This window comes from Notechis scutatus, chromosome 2, assembly GCF_049901735.1.
Source record: "Notechis scutatus isolate UNSWTSFEM ecotype Mainland chromosome 2, rNotScu1.2, whole genome shotgun sequence".
Classification (NCBI taxonomy): domain Eukaryota; kingdom Metazoa; phylum Chordata; class Lepidosauria; order Squamata; family Elapidae; genus Notechis; species Notechis scutatus.
This window is the reverse complement of record NC_142010.1, coordinates 191,080,398-191,098,043: the sequence shown is the minus strand read 5'-3', so window position 1 is coordinate 191,098,043 and position 17,646 is coordinate 191,080,398. Positions and strand designations below refer to the sequence as shown.

At 36.5% G+C, this 17,646-nt stretch overlaps 1 protein-coding gene across 1 annotated transcript in view; it reads left to right on the top strand.

The window, feature by feature from the left end:
* The window catches only part of CNTLN (centlein), a 197,859-nt gene that overhangs the window by 167,933 nt on the left and 12,280 nt on the right, over positions 1 to 17,646 (top strand). The window contains exons 23-26 of the mRNA XM_087957652.1: positions 352 to 537; positions 15,522 to 15,557; positions 15,700 to 15,861; positions 17,412 to 17,489. Of these exons, the coding sequence (XP_087813778.1) occupies positions 352 to 537; positions 15,522 to 15,557; positions 15,700 to 15,861; positions 17,412 to 17,489 (462 nt within the window). The remainder of the gene's footprint in view (positions 1 to 351; positions 538 to 15,521; positions 15,558 to 15,699; positions 15,862 to 17,411; positions 17,490 to 17,646) is intronic.

The following is a 17,646-nucleotide window of genomic DNA, read 5'->3' as shown; positions in this document are numbered from 1 at the left end:
GAGATGGCAATGAGCTTTACAATTAATTTTTGTAGGATCTTCTAGACACTGTTAATCTCTTTCCAATTCAAAAATACTAAAAGACATTTTTTTAAAAATGAACAGAAATAGAAGACATTTGTGACTTTTAACCCTCATCTTCAATCTGCCTAAATCAAGTTTTCCTTTTGCCAAATTCTCTACGAGTTGAGAATATGGTTCCCAGAATTCTCAAGTATTTGGAAAGCAACATATGGGGAAAGTTGACATAGATGAGTGGGAATGTAGGCACACATACACACACACACACACACACATATATATATAAAATATAATATAATATATTTATTTATTATATATTATGTATTTCAGGAGCTTAATCTTTCCAACCTAGAAGCTAAAATGGCAGAGACAGAATATACCATGACTGAACTTGAAACAACGGCCTCTCAACAGCTTCACAGCTTAGCAAGGCAAAGTGAACAGGCAATTGAAATGATGCAGAAAAAGTTGGTCATGTCCAATGAAAAAGTAGAAGAGTTTGTAACTTTTGTAAAGGTTTGGCATTTTAAATACCTTGTCACATATAAATATATATGTTTGCATGCATGTATGTATGTATGTATGTATATGCAAACACACACATATGCATATACATGTTTTCTACAATTTATATGTGAGGTATATAGCTATTTATACCTATATATTTATATCCCTGGAGATGGTTGGTACCTTGAAGACCTTTCCCCATGCCTTCTAACATATTATCTTAGTTTTTTAAAAAAAAATTCTGGCTGTTTTTTGAGGTATTGTATTTTGAATGGATTTTAGGGTTAAAGTTTTTTTTAAAAAAATTGTACATTGCTCACAGTCACTTTGATATGGGGATTATTTAAATTTGACAAATAAATGAATAAATTCTGCTAACCCGCCTTTTTAAAAAAAAGTTGTCCTTCATGTCAGATCTCAAAACTTCCTCTTGGAACATTAGATCAAGGGGGTAATTTGGGCATATCCTTGTTTGTGTGTTGAAGATCAAATATGAGATTGCCAAAGCCAAGACACTGTAAGACAACAGAATCTGGGTTTTTTGGTGGTGGTAATGATGATAATGACATAATTCAAGACCTGGAAGAGGAATAATGAAATCAGTTTTAAAAACATTGTCTTGGATGTTTTAAACTATTGCAATTACATAATTCAAAAATTATTCTAATTATGTTTACATTTAATTTTGGAGACTCTCAGTTTGTGTTGTTGAGGAACAATCCTCCTTCCTCCGCCTTATTTAGTCCATTGTGTCCATTTTTGCATAATCACTTCTTCATTTGCAATATATTATCTTGCTTTCAAGTAACTCTGTCTTCATAGATACATAGTCGTAACCTCTTGTTCTTCAGCCAAAAAGGCTGCTAAAACGTTTTTTAAATCGTTAGGCATTTATTGCCTCAACTTTAAGCTTGTACATTAAAATGGGCCTCAGGTGGGGTTTTTTTAAAAAAAAAAATTTGGAGGTCCATTCACTGGAGCCTCTTGCAAAAACATTTGGGTGTGTGTGTGAAGATTTCTATTTCCTTTTGGATTATTAGAACTGAATAGAATTCAGAATACTGTTCCCCAGAAAGTCTACTGCTCATTGTCCCAGGCATTCTTTGTTTTGGCCATATGCAGCACGGACCATACCCGTTAACAATGGCCTGTAATTTTTTTTTCAAAATACCATACTCCATTCTATGAAAATAATCAGAACTGATGTATGCACTAACATCTTCACCACACCATTTGCTATGACCTCAAGTTCTTATATACATCATAGATTTCACCAGTGTATTGAAATTGGGGTAGGGCTAATGCCCCAATGTTTAAACAATTTACATTTACGTGTATTATGCTTCATTTTCCATTTGATTAATTGGCCAATCTTTTGGAGCTTTTCACAATCATTGCTCTCTTTTTAACATCTCAAATAGTTTTGCAACATCCTCAAAACTGCCCACTTCATTACTTATCCCTAAATTATCAATTAACATGTTTTGAGCAGCTGGAAGACTTTTCACATTTCTACCCAGGCATCATATATTAATCTTCCCTAAAATGTATAGAGTTCTAAGCCTCATGTTATAAAATGATCAGTATGTATTTCACAGCATAATTTTGGTAAAAGCTGTTAATCTGTCGCTCCTAATAGATAAACTGGAAGAAAATAAAGATGCAGTCTGAAAGTCAAATATTGATGATGATCAGAGCAGTTGCTATTGACATTCCCCAAGTTGCTAAATATTTATGTATAAAAGGTCCTCTGAAATCCTCTTTTCTTTTTTCCCCATAGAATGTTGCTAAAAAACTGAAAATCTTACTCAGATTTCACTGAATGCACAAAGTAAACCAGGTTAAAACTCTACTTATATATTTACAAAATCCACTCAGGGGAAATTAAGTTAGGGCAGCTAGTATTCTTTTTATTCATACCATCTTTCTTTAAATATATTTTGTACTTCTGCTTACTAGGAGAATGCCTATATTTGCCTGCTTTCCTCCTGAGGCTTTTATTTTCACATTGCTTATGATTGTCTGTCTTCTCTCAGGCCTTATACAGTAAATACTAAATACAGCATATTTATACAGGAAATGCTAAATATTCACCTGAAACTATTTATGGCTGAATGGTTAAACATGCTGAGCTTTTCAGTTAGAAAGCTGATAGCCCAGGTTCAAGACCTGAATGTTTTACGATGGGATGAGCTCCCATTATTTGCCTCAGCTCTTGCCCACTTAGCAGTTTGAAAGCATAGAAATGCAACTAGATAAATAGGTACCATTTTGGTGGGAAGGTAACAATGTTCCATGTGCCTTAGCATATAGTCATGCTGGCCATATGACCACAGGAAGAGTCTTTGGACAACGCTGGCTCCCTGACTGAGATATGAAGATGAACACTGCACCCTAAAGTCAGATATGACTGGACAGGGGAAATATTTATCTTTACTTTGATTTATAGGAATGACTTGGACCATGCTGGCTGGGAATGTTATGGATTGTTTTTCCAGTTAATCTGGACAGCATTAGGTTTTAGAAGGCTGACCTAGAGAGGCTTCATATGATGCCTACTTTAACATGTACATGCATGAATGTTGTATTGTATGACTGAATACACAGATAGAGGGTATATATGTGTGCATCTTAATTATACTTTTTCTTTGCACTGACCTTACTGCTTAATTTTTTTTCTATGTGGTAATTATGCACCACGTACATGACTATTTTGTCCAAGTCAATGACTTTTCCCAACTTACTGGATAAGGGATTGTCCAGTTGGCTTCCATCTCATCTTTTTCTTTCATTTGACTGATCTCTTCCTTTCAATATTGTCCTGTCAAACCTTAGCATCTTCAGCTTTAAGTTATTTTTAAGCACTGTGTATATCTGCAAGAAACCTGTACACCTGTCAGTTATGTCTTCACAAAAAGGAAAGTTAAGAAGTCTTGAAGAGAATGAAAAACAAACTCTTGAAACAAATGATGGATTTGTCATTAAATAATATTTGCAATGATAATTCAAGTAAGCCTTTTTAAAGAATGGTTTAATAATAGTTTCATTCAGAGGTCATATGACTTGATCATATTTTAAAAATTATATATATTTAGATAAATGTCTATTTACATCAGTAGTAGGGAATATTTTTCTGGCAAAAGCAGGTAAAGATTTTAGCAGATTTTTTTTTTTATTTGATCAGATTTTGTTTATTTTGATTAGTAAAACTATTTACTGTTCAATCTGACTCTGTTTGGAGTCAGATTTTTTTACCTTTGTGTGGTGTAGGAAGTTTATTTATTTTTTAGGAATTCAGTCAGTTTTAGATATTCAGTCTGTTTGGAGTCATTAGACATTAGTCATTAGTCTTTTGCTTATTTAAAAAAACATTCTGGCTGGTATCTTAATGTTCTCCAAGGCTACAGGTACACAATAAGTTGTCCCCTTATTACATAAGGTTTTTTTTAAAAATAATAATTTTGTTAAAAAGTAGTAAAAACTTTTAAAAAGAGAAAAAAGTAATGGTGCAGAAAATGAAAAATAGTAAAGAAAAAATATAGCAAAGAAAAACTAAAAGTGTTCGTCACAAGTATAAACAAGTTTAGTAGCTTATCTTCTCTTAAAATACAATATCTTCTTCCCATATTCCATCTGTTATCTATAAAGAAGTAAATGCCTCATCATTTCAATCCTGATCAGCAAAAAACTGTTAAGGGTTATGAGAGAGAACAACATATATATTTTAACCTAGATCAATTTAATTTTATACTGTTTCTTTTACTTTTAACAATTTTGATTTTTAGTTTTTTTCAAATAATAAACTAGAACAGGGATGTCAAACTTGCGGCCTGCTTGCCAGAAGCGTCACACACTGGCCACGCCCATGCCTGGTTTAGTGAAGGGGAAAAGTCATGATACATTTTGTGATGTCGCCATGAGAACGCGGATTTGACACCCCTGAACTAGAATGTTATCTCTCTTCATTTTTTTCTTTGTCTGTTCTCAGAAAATTTTTCAAAGCTTTAACAAGCTTTTGTAAATCCAAAGGAAAGTTATGGTTTGTCCCTTTTAATTATTAAGATTAAGTTTCTTTTGTATGTTCCATGGTAGTAACTTTTTGCATACCATATTTGTACCTTGACATTTTAAAATCCACTTTCATATCAGTCTCAAATCTTGTCACGCAAAACTCCATCTTCTTCCATAATATCTTTTAAACACTATTTATAGAAGCACACACACACTTTAAATTAACTTCTGGGTCCTTTGTTATAAAATATCCTTCAATAAGTCCAGTGTTAAAATATGTTGCTTCATTCTGTATTAGAAAGCGAATTTAAGTGTTTTAGTTTTCAGACTTGTTGTTTCAAGGTTTCTAATAGCTGAAAAGTAAGTGACAAGTCCCTTATCAACTGATTAGAAAAGGAAGTATGCAAATCTAGTGTCCCATGGAAAACATCTGGCCATAGTTTGAGCAAGATGGCTACTCCCTCATCTCCCAGAACATTAAACCCATCAGAGACTGCTGTCCTGCAGTCTCTTCATGAAGAGCAACCGTCTGGAGCACTTTTGGGAGTTCCTTATTCAAAGAAGAATTACAAAGAGCTAGTCTACTCACCACCTCTCTATTCCCACTGTGGTCTATCAGCATTGCTTTTAGTAGAGTCCTTTGCCTTTTCTTTCCTAGATCACTTATTACATCAGCTTTGATAAGAGTTTATGATTAAGGATCAATGAAATATATATGTATTAAATAAAGTTTACTGTAGTTGATTGGTGTAATGCAGTGGTTCCCAAACTTTTTCAGTCCACCGCCCCCTTTGTGCTACAAACTCATCCTCGGTGCCCCCCACCCAGAGGTGGGATTTAAATTTCTGTGGGTGTGGCCGAATTTGAGGGCATGGCTTGCTGGTCATGTGACTGGGTAGGCGTGGCTTGCTGGTCATGTGACTGGCTGGCGTGGCTTGCTGGCTGGGCATGGCTTGCTGGTCACATGACCGGATATGTGTGGTTTGGTGGTCATGTGACTGGGTGGGTGTGGCCAGGTGACTGGCAAACCAAGTACAGGTGATCTTCACTTAATGGCTGGTTGTTTAGCAAGTGTTCTAATTTATGACTGGCCTCCCCAGAGCTACTTGACCTGTTTTTGGAGTTTTGACAGCCATGCACATACATACACACACACTCCCTTCTAACCCTGCTAGAGCAGGTCATTGGACTAGAATCGGCAAAGCATCTCTGATTAGATTCTAGTAGTGAATAAAATCTAATCAGAGGTGCTTTGCTGATTCTTGTTGATTTGTTTTATTTTTATTTCTTTATTTTATGTTGCTGAATTGCATTGACAAGTGTGTCCCTTCTTGTGCACAACCCAGAAGCTTTTGTGATTCTTTGCAGCAAAAATTACCGACCTCTGGCTTTGCTCGACTTTTCAAACGTGCCACCACTGCCACATTTTAGGTGCCAGCCCCGCAGGTCCACCCCATTGAGCCCGCTGCACCGGAGGGACTTGCCCAAGCAAGTCCGAGCGAAGCAGTGCACCAAGTCAATGGGGTGAGCCTGAGAGAGGGAAAGAGAGAGAGAAAAGAAAGAGAGAAAGAGAGAAGGAAGAAAAGAAAGAGAAAAGGGAAAGAAAGAAAAGGACAGATGAAGAAAGAGGGGGGATGGAAGGAAGGGACAGAAAGAAAAAGAAATAAAGAAGGAGGGAAGAGAAAGATAATGAGATATCTATTCTAGTCCAATCACCTGCTCCAGCAGGGTTAGAAGGGAGTGTGTGTGTGTGTGTGTTCTCGTAATTTACCAGTACATTTTGGTTTTGCCTTCTTCAGAATTGGCACTTTAAAACATTGGGGAAAAGTAATTTTTTAGGGTGGAGATCTGGTCCAAAGGATCCTGTTTAAAGCCTCAACAAAATGTGAGAGCTTCCTGATAGTCTTGACCACGTTTCGTCCACAAAACCTTTAATAGAAGCCAAAGATGTTTCAATGTGCTGGCAAAGATGTTTCAGTGTAGAAAAGGGCCTCAGACTAAACTAGGCCTCATTTCAATCTGGTGCATCAGGTCTCTCTCTCTCTCTCTCTCTCTCTCTCTCTCTCTCTCTCACTCTCTCTCTCTCTCCCTCCCTCTCCTCCCCTCCCTCCCTCCCTCCCTCTCTCTCTCTCTCTCTCTCTCTCTCTCTCTCTCTGTGGCGGAGGCTTCCTCCTGGATCCCATTACAATGCAGTGCATTGGAGCTGCCGCATTCGAGGGTGCCGGCTCCGGAGCGGTGCAACAGTCAATGGGGTGACCCACAGGGCCTCGAACGCCCCCCTGCCACCTCTTAGCCCCCTGCAGCCTCCTTGCTTCTTAGTGCCCCCTAAGTCATCCCACCGCCCCCCAGGGGGTTGTACCACCCACTTTGGGAACCACTGGTGTAATGGAAATAATAAGTCTTGAATGTTATTCAAAGTTGTAGAGCCAGATTTTTGCTTATCTCTTTCTGAGTGTGTTTATGTAATATCTGTTAGTTTCTAAGTGTCCCCCAGAAAAGATTTTGAAGTAAACAGATAAAGAGAGGAGGGGAAATCTGTCTCTTCCATTGTAGCTTTTTTAAAATCTAGAAATCACTGAATGCAAGCTGTTATTTGTAGTTTTTATAAAATCTAAGGCCTCTATAAAAGTCTCTAATAATGTTAGATTGAAGAGTATAGCATAATTGATAAAAATCCCAAATGGCTGCTACTTCAATTATCAACCCAAAGAGTTTTATAGATGCAGATCTGTATTTAATTCCTAACTTTGGATTATATTAATTCTGTGAATAATAATCATTTGAAAGAATAGAAATGGTTGGACTTCTGGAGATAGTTTGCAGTATGAGTTCTCTGGAACTGCCATTTCTATTTTTAACAGGAAATATTTCAAGGCGAAGACAGAACAGTTTGTCTTAATTTTACACACGTGTGCATGTATGTGTGTATGCACACACATACAAATATGAAAATCTTATAATTTTTAAAAAGTGAATGCAAATGGATTTTACAATAAAGAGTTAGTTTATAACAAGAGCCAATTTGATATAGTGATCAAGGCTCTAGGTCAGAGCTGTCAAACTCGTGGCCCGTGGGCCGGATGCATTACTCACTGGCCACGCCCATGCCCAGTTTAGCAAAGAGAGAAAAAGTTGTGATATGTGACATGACGACACCATGACGATGTGAGTTTGACATCCCTGCTCTAGGCTACAAATTAGAAAGTCATGCATTAGTCCTACATTACAAAGTCACTTGGGTGGCCTTGGGCCAGTCACTCTCTCTCAGCCCTTAGAAAGAGGCAAGTGCCAACCAAAAACCTTGCTAAAAAAAACCTGCAGGAACTAATCTAGGCAATCATCAGGAATCAGAAACTGACTTGAGGACAACAACAACAAACTTTATTATATACAGACATTCATAAGCTAGGAAAGAATATTGAACGTTTAAAATGTAAATACTTCCCTCATTTAGAAATTTACATTAAAAGAATCATCTTTTTCTTCATGCTACTGGAAAAACTTGCTTTTAAAAATAAAAAAATTAAAAAGCTTTACTGAATATTCTACTCATCAGCTTCCCTGGAAACAAAGTACACACTACAGCTTTTATTAAGGAACAGCTACCGTAGATGTTTCTGATTAAATTAATTCTCCACCAGAATCACTCTTCATGTGGGATTTAGGCAAATTGAATCAGAGGTCTGGATGGTGACACTGAATATCTCTTAGACTGAAAACTTAATAATACACTTTGAATTGTAATGATTGAAATGTGTTTGACTGGATTCTTTGACAGCTGTTCAGCTGCAGCATCTTAAAATGTCTCTTTTCTCATTCTGGGAATGGTGGCGCAGTGGTTAGAGTGCAGTGCTGCAGGCTACTTCTGCTGACTGTTGGCTGCCTGCAATTTGGCAGTTCAGATCCCACCAGGCTCAAGGTTGACTCAGCCTTCCATCCTTCCGAGATGGGTAAAAAGAAGACCCAGACTGTTGGAGGCAATAGGCTGACTCTGTCAACCGCTTAGTAAGGGCTGTAAAGCTCTGTGAAGCAGTATATACAGTAAGTTAAGTGTATTGCTATTGCAATTCTCCTGGATGGGGTTGGAGGGCTAGAGCTGGCTTTATGGTTAAAAAAAGAGCACCTACCCTTTCTCAAGACTGCCCAGTGTACCCAATTCCAAAAAGAAAAAATTCAGCTGCCTTTAGCATTTCTCATTCTTTGCAAAGAGCTGGATGCTCTTTGACAAGCTTGGTGGTTTTAAAGAGAAGTCTTGACTTTACTTTCATGGGTTAAAATCATCAAGCACACATTCCTGGAGGACATTAACTTTACAGGAAGTAGCTTGCCAAATGACTGACTGTGAGACAAGGTTGTATTGTAGCCTCCACACTGTTTAACATCTATATCAATTCTTTGAGACTACATTACTTCAGGTTGATGGCCATCATTCATCATTAGCCAAAGTTAGTCTCTTGCTTCATCAAGTGACTAACATACATTGATCATTATACAATCAAAATAAGAATCAAGCCATTTGTTTTGGAATAAACAACTTTTTCTAGAACAAAATGGGCAATTTGATATAAAGCATTTTGCATAATATTAAAATACATGTGAAAGGGGAGCTAGATTGCCTGACCTTTACCATTATAAATGGCCCAGCAGCTTATTAAAATAGATAACTGACTGTTAGAAGAAGAACACAGAAGTAGTCCCAATTCTAATTCTCTTGCAATTAAAGTAATATATTGTAATTTATTTGCAATGTTTCCTTTCTCCCTTATGGTTCATCTGTTCTGTGCATAAAACCTTCACTCAGTTTCTTCAGGTGTTCAATTTCTTCAGGTCCACCAGAATAATTTCCTTTGACAGGGATTTTAGAATCTTGTCTGCAAAGATGCTACCTTGTGATCCTACTAACAATAAAATTTTTATAACTACAGACTTTGCCTTGGGGCAGCAACTTCAAAGTAAATAGTTTAAATACCAAATCCTTGCTATAAAATCAAATCATTCTTTATAGTTTAATTAATATTTAAACCATGTTTTTTGCAAATAAAGTATGACTGATCTCCTTATGTAGAAATTACTTTTCAAATTTCCAATAGCTATTTACTGTGTCAGATTATTTTGAAGATTTAAAATATACTCACGTTACACAGACAGTGGGCTCTCATCTAGACATTTTGCTCCATTCTCTTTGGCAATTACAATTATATTTTCATTGTTTTATCTGCTGCATTTGTATTGTTCATTTTTCTGACTTTTATGGAATCATAAGATGACTTGAATATTGAAAAAGGCAGAAGCCTACCTAGGGTATTTAAAATTATACTTTAATATTTATATTACTTGAATATTGCATTAATAAAAGTTATAAATTAAACAGTGAAAGATTACAAAAGCATATTAAAATTTGAATTCCATAGATCATTTTTGGAATCAAATTATTTCATCATATATCTATAGTTTTAAAAAAACCGAACAATAAAACAGGTCAATCTGCACTGTCTGCTGTACCAGCAATTTTAGTGCAAGGTTCTGTACTTTAAGATTATTTGTTATTAATTTAATAGCTTCCAATGGATGAAAGCTACAGCAAACTAAAGCTGTACAAAACGTTAGTAGATTTTGTCAAAATGTCTTTTTTTCAAGAATATCAAATTAAATATCACAAAAAATATTTGTATTCCATGATCTTTGAGGGCAGTTTAAAAACTGAGAAACTGAAATCACTGAGAAACTGAAACGCTTAAAGACAATATTCTCCAGTGTAGAAAAGTTGTATTGGATGCACCTTCTAAAAACCAAATTAGAAAAGGTTGCTTTAAAAAACAACAAGGAATTGGTTGCAATACAAAGACCTTCTTTTGTTTAAATTAGCAGTAAAAGCTTCACATTCTGCTGTACTTGCTGCAGTGTAGATTTTCAACATAAAGGGGATTTTACTAACACAGGTTTGCTCCCATTGCCCTTAGATCTGAAGAATCTACATTGTAATTGTTAAGTTGCTCTGTGTGGGGGTGCTTTATTGATCTGTTTTTTGGATTTCCATTCATATTTCAGAAATAGAAATAGAACTCTGCTGCCCAAACAGATATATGAAGTAAGAAGTAAACATTAAAATAACTGGAGAAACACTTAAGTTTAGTGACAATGCCCATTTGACTTCAGAATGCAACAGCTATTTACAAGCTCACGTTGAAAAAAATATATGCAAAAGAGGGATCCTAAGGGATAAAGTTTTAATTTCAAATTAGTTAATTCAGATAAACCTAAATTTAGCCCACCTGAAGAGATCCTTACAGCTTAATTGGCCAAATTGTTTTCCACATTTTTCCATTCTTGCTTTATATCTGAAGTTCGGCTTTAAAGTGATTGTTTACTTTAATGAGACAAGAAGTAGCTCTTTGCCTAGCAGTTCTTAATTATCTTACTTCAAATGAAATTCCCATCTTTATTCTTAAAAAAATACTATTGGGAAGGATCAAAATAGACCATGTTAAATTAATCAGGAACATCTTGTCTTGGCACTGCAGTCATGTATATATTGTTGTAAACATATTAGTGCATGCATAGCCATGTATGTCAGAGGCTGGCATTTGTTGTTAGGACCCCTTAAAAGTTGGGTGGTCCAAAGGCTACGGAAGGTGACTTAATGATGGAAAGTGAGGAGAAAGATGTGAGTTTCCAGGAAGTGAAGATTTGCCATTTTTTTTTCTCCCTAAGTTTAAGTGGCAGTTGAGGCTTTTTTCTGTTTTGTTTTTCAACTATGCTAAACCTGTTAGATTTACATGACGCTTCTAGGATGGTTTTCATTTATAGAAAATTGAATGGTTTGCAATCTCACAAAAAAGGGAACGGTTTCTCAGTGAAAGAAATCAATTGAGGTGGTTACCCTTTCTTGCAGTCAGAATTTGGACAGCTGTAGGTTCGTTCTTTAATTTGGATTCCTGCACTCACACAAATTGGATTAGGTTTAAATGATTCTTCTCCCATTCTGTGATTCCTGTAAAAAAATTCTCCACTCCACTTTTTAAAAATTAAGAGCTTTGAAGTCACCATAGCTGTAGTTTCTTTTAAATTATCTTTGCTTTAGCATGTCACAAAATTATCATTTTACATCTATTATTTGTGAAGACGTAGGCCTTCAGTTACAATTTTCACACTTCTCAATAGAAATAAAACAAAATCATACACACCAAAAATTGTACATCCAGCAGCTTTGCAAAATGATTTTAAAGGTTATATTCATCAATTTAAAGTTCAGGTGAACTTTTAGTCAGATGATAAAATATGCCTTTCTACTTACTAACATATTATTCATGTTCCAGATTATTTTTAATGAGTGGTTTGTTTTAGTCAGATGATTCTCTACAGCTAAGCCAGTGCTTTTATCTGACAGATACAGCTTTGTTTTTCTTGTGTCCTAATGCTAACAAGTTATGAATGACTGTATAATTCAGATATAATTTCTATAAATCTATAATTAATGGGGTGCTTGCTCTTTCTATCGTACTAGCATAAACTAGTACTGCTGGTGAAGCTGATCATTTTCTTTCATGCTCATCTAAGAGCCTATTAGCTACTTTAGAAAAATTGGATTCATAGGGAGTCACAGGGGGAAATCTCAGAGTACCATAGTACTCTGGTGAGAAATTAGATGATGATCATCTTCTAAAACATAAGCTTTCATGGTAAAAAGTTTATTTAACTTTGTACAACATTAAAAAAAACTTTTGACTATTAATAGTCCTCCTGTGTTATTATTGATAAGAAACATTGAGAAAAAATTAAGTTTCCATGAGAACCTGGCACAGGGGTTGGGGAAACCAGTGGACTTTGAATGATTATAGTTCTGTTCATTGATGAGCAGGAATCAGTTAGAAATGCTAAAAAAATTGGAATCAATATGCTGGATGCAGCAAGACCTTAGTGCTACAGATACAGCAAGCTCTAGAGGGTTCTTTATACCGTGTTTCTCCAACAATACGACCTCCCCCAATAGGAAGACCGAGCATGTTTTCTAGGCATAAAATGAAATTAAGCCCCTCCCCCCAAATTTAGGCCTATTTTAAAACATGCAAAATGGGGGGAAGGGCGGGGGCACTTGCCGTTAGGAGCGCCTTGCGGGCAGCAATTCCTTGCCACCAGCTCCTAATGGGCGATCATGGCAGAGCGCGGAGAGCTCCCTACTCCTGCCAAGCACCTTTGCGGCAGACCCAAGACCTTCAGCGCCCGCCGCTGTTGATTTCCCTTCTGCCCATGCTGCCGCCGCGTTTGGAGCTGCCACTTCCACGTTTGGAGCACCACTGCTGTTTGGAGCACCGCTGCCGTTTGGAGCTGCCGCTGCGTTTGGAGCTGCTGCTCCCACATTTGGAGCGCTGCCGCTGTTTGGAGCACTGCTGTTGTTTGGAGCTGCCACTTCCACATTTGAAGCTGCCGCCGCATTTGGAGCTGCCACTTCCGTGTTTGGAGCACTGCCGCTGTTTGGAGCACCACCGCCATTTGGAGCACCGCCACCACTCCAAACATGGCGGCATCTCCAAACGCAGAAGTGGCAGCTCCAAACATGACGGCGGTGCTCCAAATGGCAGCGGCACTCCAAACACGGAAGCGGCAGCTCCAAACATGGCGGCGGAATGGGCAGAAGGGAAAGTAACAGCGGCGGGTGCCAAAGGTCTTGGGTCTGCAGCAAACGTGTTTGGTGGGAGTAGGGAGTTCTCTGCGCTTCGCCATGATCACCCGTTAGGAGCGGCTGGTGGCGAGGCTGCCCGCAGGGCGCTCTAGATGAGGATGCAAGGGGGGGAATTAAGTCACCCCTGAAAAGACGGCCTAGCCGTTTTTTCGGGGCTCAAAAAAATATAAGACCTGGCCTTATTTTATGAGAAACACGGTAGATAGTCCTTGACTTAAAACCATTCATTTAGCAACCGTGAAAGTTACAATGACACTGAAAAAAGTGACTGATAAGTCTTATCATCCAGTGTATCTATACTCTAGCAGCAGCAGCCAAGTCCTCAAGAGTAACAAGAGAATCTGCTTGGGCCCAAGTATGACATCCTTCTCTGGGAGAAGACTACCACAATCTCACAAGAAAAATCAACAACCTGTTGATTTGTTCACTAGTGCCCAACATTAATTCTGCACTCAATGAGTGTGCAAGATAGAGACCTTTCTTTTTTATGAACTTCATTTAAAAGTGAAAAACTTTTAGATTTAAGTGGTGTTCATATCCTGTTGATTTGTTTCCAGAGGCATTTATGTTTACTTATTTATTTACACTCCAGATTTTTATATTGCCCCAATCTTATACTTTGGGTCACTCATAGATATTGGCATTGTCAAATGCTAATATATATATTTTTTGCAGAGCCTGGCTAATTAGCAGTATGCTGTGGCTATTGTTATCAGTGTTGGTTTCCTACTGTAGTTAATATTATTCATTATTCATTCCATTAAGCATTTAATGCCATTATGCATTAGCATTCTTTTTTTCTTTCAATCCATAACCATCTCTGTTTGCAAATAAAATATGAGACACAGCACATTGCTTGTTTGATGGGCTTGGACCTAATAGGCAAAACAAAACAAAATAAAAACCTGCTGCTTGAACAAGCTAAGTTAGAACAGCTTTTTTTTTTCAATTGGTGAGAATATTTTTAAAAAGGTGTTTAAAAACATCAGTTTTTCTGCAATTCAGGTAACAGCTAGCAGTCAAAATAAATTATGATATTTGCCTGTCCAGTCTTATAGCTTTGAAATGAAATGTAAGGAAAAAATAGCCTTGGTCTTAGTTCCCATTTTTTATACATATGATCAGAATATACAATACTTTACATATTTTCTGCCAACATAATAATTTAGTCATCGTGACTGTTGAAATACAGCCAACTTTTAATATTCCAGTTGGGGGTCTTATATTCTAACTGTAAAACAAAAACTCTGTGTATATACACACACACACACACCTCTCTTCACAATCAGAAGGCCATGAGTTCAATCCTAGGCAGCGGCAGAATATTTCTCTCTCTGGGCACAAAGAGAAAGCATTTGCTGTGAACTCCGCATAGGTGTCAGGAAGGGCATGCAATAAGTAAATGTTCAAGCTCCATTCATCCTAACTCCACCTTGATGCTAGGGATTACATGGTCATTAAAACACACACACACACATATACACACACACACAGAGAGAGAGAGAGAGCCCTGTAGTTGATTTATTGGGGAAAGAGTTCAAATGGTGAAAATTGAGGTAGTTTTACAGAGCTGGACTGCTTTAACAGGTCCCTGGCCTACTAATTTTTCACAGTATGACACTGATGTGCTCTACTAATTTTTCCCCTAAAAAGGCCAGTTGCAGATACCTGTTTAGCATTCTAACTTAGGGCTCATAATTTTATTAATACACTAAAGTTATTACAATATGAATAATGCATGCCCATTGATTTGGAGAATGAACAAAAAATCCTAGGTGTCTACTAAGACAAGAAACTTTAAGTGGTCCAAAGGGGAAAACAAAATTGAGAACCACTGATCTAGATCAAAACAGGTCTTAAAATAGTGGCAAATTTACTACTGTAGCAGCCTCTGAGAATTCTTAATTGTAAGTGTGGACTATTTTTTTTTTAAAAAAAAACATGTTTTTCTCATTTAGTTACTTAATTTGAAAATATATTTATTAATTTATCAACTAATAAACAAAAGGAAGTATTATTAGACATCCCTTGACATATTCATATTATCCAGTGTGTGTGTATGTGTGTGTGTGTGTGTGTGTGTGTGTGTGATGTATGTATATATATATATATATATATATATATATATATATATATATATATATAAATGTGGATATAGATATTCTCATTTCTAACCTATTTTGTTGTGTTGGAACCACAACTGTATTTTGCTGGATTGCTTATTTTCCCAAATGTGTGGGCTGCAATGTGTTGAAAGTAGGTAATTAATCATAAATACTTTTACTTATTTTTATCTTCACAGAGCTTAGCCACTGAGTTACAGCATAATGAAAAGGAAAAAAAAAAAAAAAAAAAAAAACACAAACAACAAAAAAAAAAAAACCAAAACCCCCAAAAAAAAAAAAAAAAAAAAAAAAACAAAACCCCCAACCCCACCCCTGTCAAACCATCCAACCAGGCACCCAGATGAAGGCAAAGCCAAGCGCAACACAATCAGATGTACTAAAAAAATGCAAGAAGACAAAAAATGTGGTGGTAACATTTCCAGAGAATCTGTTCACCGGGCTCAGTCCTTGGCAGCATCAATCCTTAATATTTCAAAAACGGATTTAGATGAGATTCTCGATGTTGTAAATGATGAGGTAAGTTATGCTAATTTGTCTAAGAATTAATTTTAAATCTTTCTTTGGTGTAAAGTGGCATAGGTTCTTATAAATCAATGGGTTAAGAAATATCAGATTCCTTTAGATTTATTTTATTATTATTTTATATGTAATAAGCAATCAGTTTATCTGATGTTGTCTTTAGTTTACTTAAATAAGAAGCTCATGTTTTAATTTCTTTTTTTCTTGATAGTATTGAGCTAATATCCATTCTCGGATCTTAATTCTCCTATTATTTTAGCCACTGAACTCTCAAAATTCCATATGTTGCCAAAATGAGTATTTTTTGCCATCTGCCTCTTATTGATAAATTCCCTTTATAGGGATTATTAAAAATTACTCCCCATATCTTAAGTTAGTCAGGCCTCCACTGCTATCTAAACGTGAGATATCAATGAAGCATTTTTTGATATTATTGTGAACCCTACTGCTCACTAAATCTAATTTTGATCTCTTAAGACAAGGATAGGCAGTTCAGACTTACACAGTCTATTGAATTTTTTGCTGCAGCTTCAAGTTTCATTGACCTGGAAAAGGTGCAAAAAACATACACTTATAATTAAATACTTTTGAGCCCTGGAATTTTTTCTGAGTACCAGAATAATTAATTGACCTTACAGTCCTTCCACACAAAAATCTGCTTTCCCCTAACTTTCCTCATTTCCAGCAGTATAATTAGGAAACAGTGGCAAAAGATTTGCTATTGGTATACAGCAGTGAATTAGAAAACATAATTCATCTGTTGCATATCATGGACCTATAAATCCTGACCTATGTTCTGCCTACATCTGCTTTCAGCAATTTTAACTTTTATTTTCCTATGCTTAAGCTCCCAGCTAGGTGCAGTAACAAGCTAATCTTATTTTGATCTTTAAGAACTAAGTGAAGTTAGGGATGGCTGGAAGGGAGATCACCAGGAAATCTTAAAGTTAGATTAGGAAGTTGAAAAAATGTTCTAAAAATCTGTACTGGCAACTTTTTTTTTGTATTGTTACCAAATACACAAGGGCTGTCTAACTCACTGCCCACAGGCCGGATGCGTCACACACTGGCCATGCCCACGCCTGGTTTAACGAAGGGGGGGAATCCCGATAAGTCACGTGACGCTGCCGTGACGATGTGAGTTTGACACTCCTGGAATAAACCATTGATGTATCCATAAAATCAATAGAACCCAAGCTCAATGCATAAAATCATTGTTTTTTTATATGTTAAAATGCCAAAGCTCTGAACATCCCTCATTTTGCAATTAAATTAGATGGCTGCTGGTTCCTAATTGCTGACAAAATACAGAACGGTTAGCTTCATCAATTGGGGAGCTAAAGTCAAGCTGAGAGTTTAGGACAGCCATGAAAAAAATAAACAGTCTGGAAATTGTCAGGAAAAGAGATTTTTCCTCTTTCTGCTTTTTCTCCACTTTTTAAGAATTGCTGCTGTCAGATAGGGTGGTTTTCTGAGCAAGTAGTGTTAGTACCAGCTTCACCGTAGCATAATAGACAATTTTACAGGATTTTTTATTTTATTTTTAGGAAACAGAACAGATGAAAATGGAATATGAAAGTGACAAAGAATGGTTGGGCTATTTACAAAAACTTCTGGAAGGACAGGTATTCAACATTGTCTTTTAACAATTGTAACCAAGACTGTGGTTTATGTAGTTCATGTTGACAGATACTTATTTAATAGACCTGTACAATTTTTTTTTAGCACTTACTCTATTAGAAATTTCAAAAGGGCTTGGAAGCACCTTACACTGAACAGCTG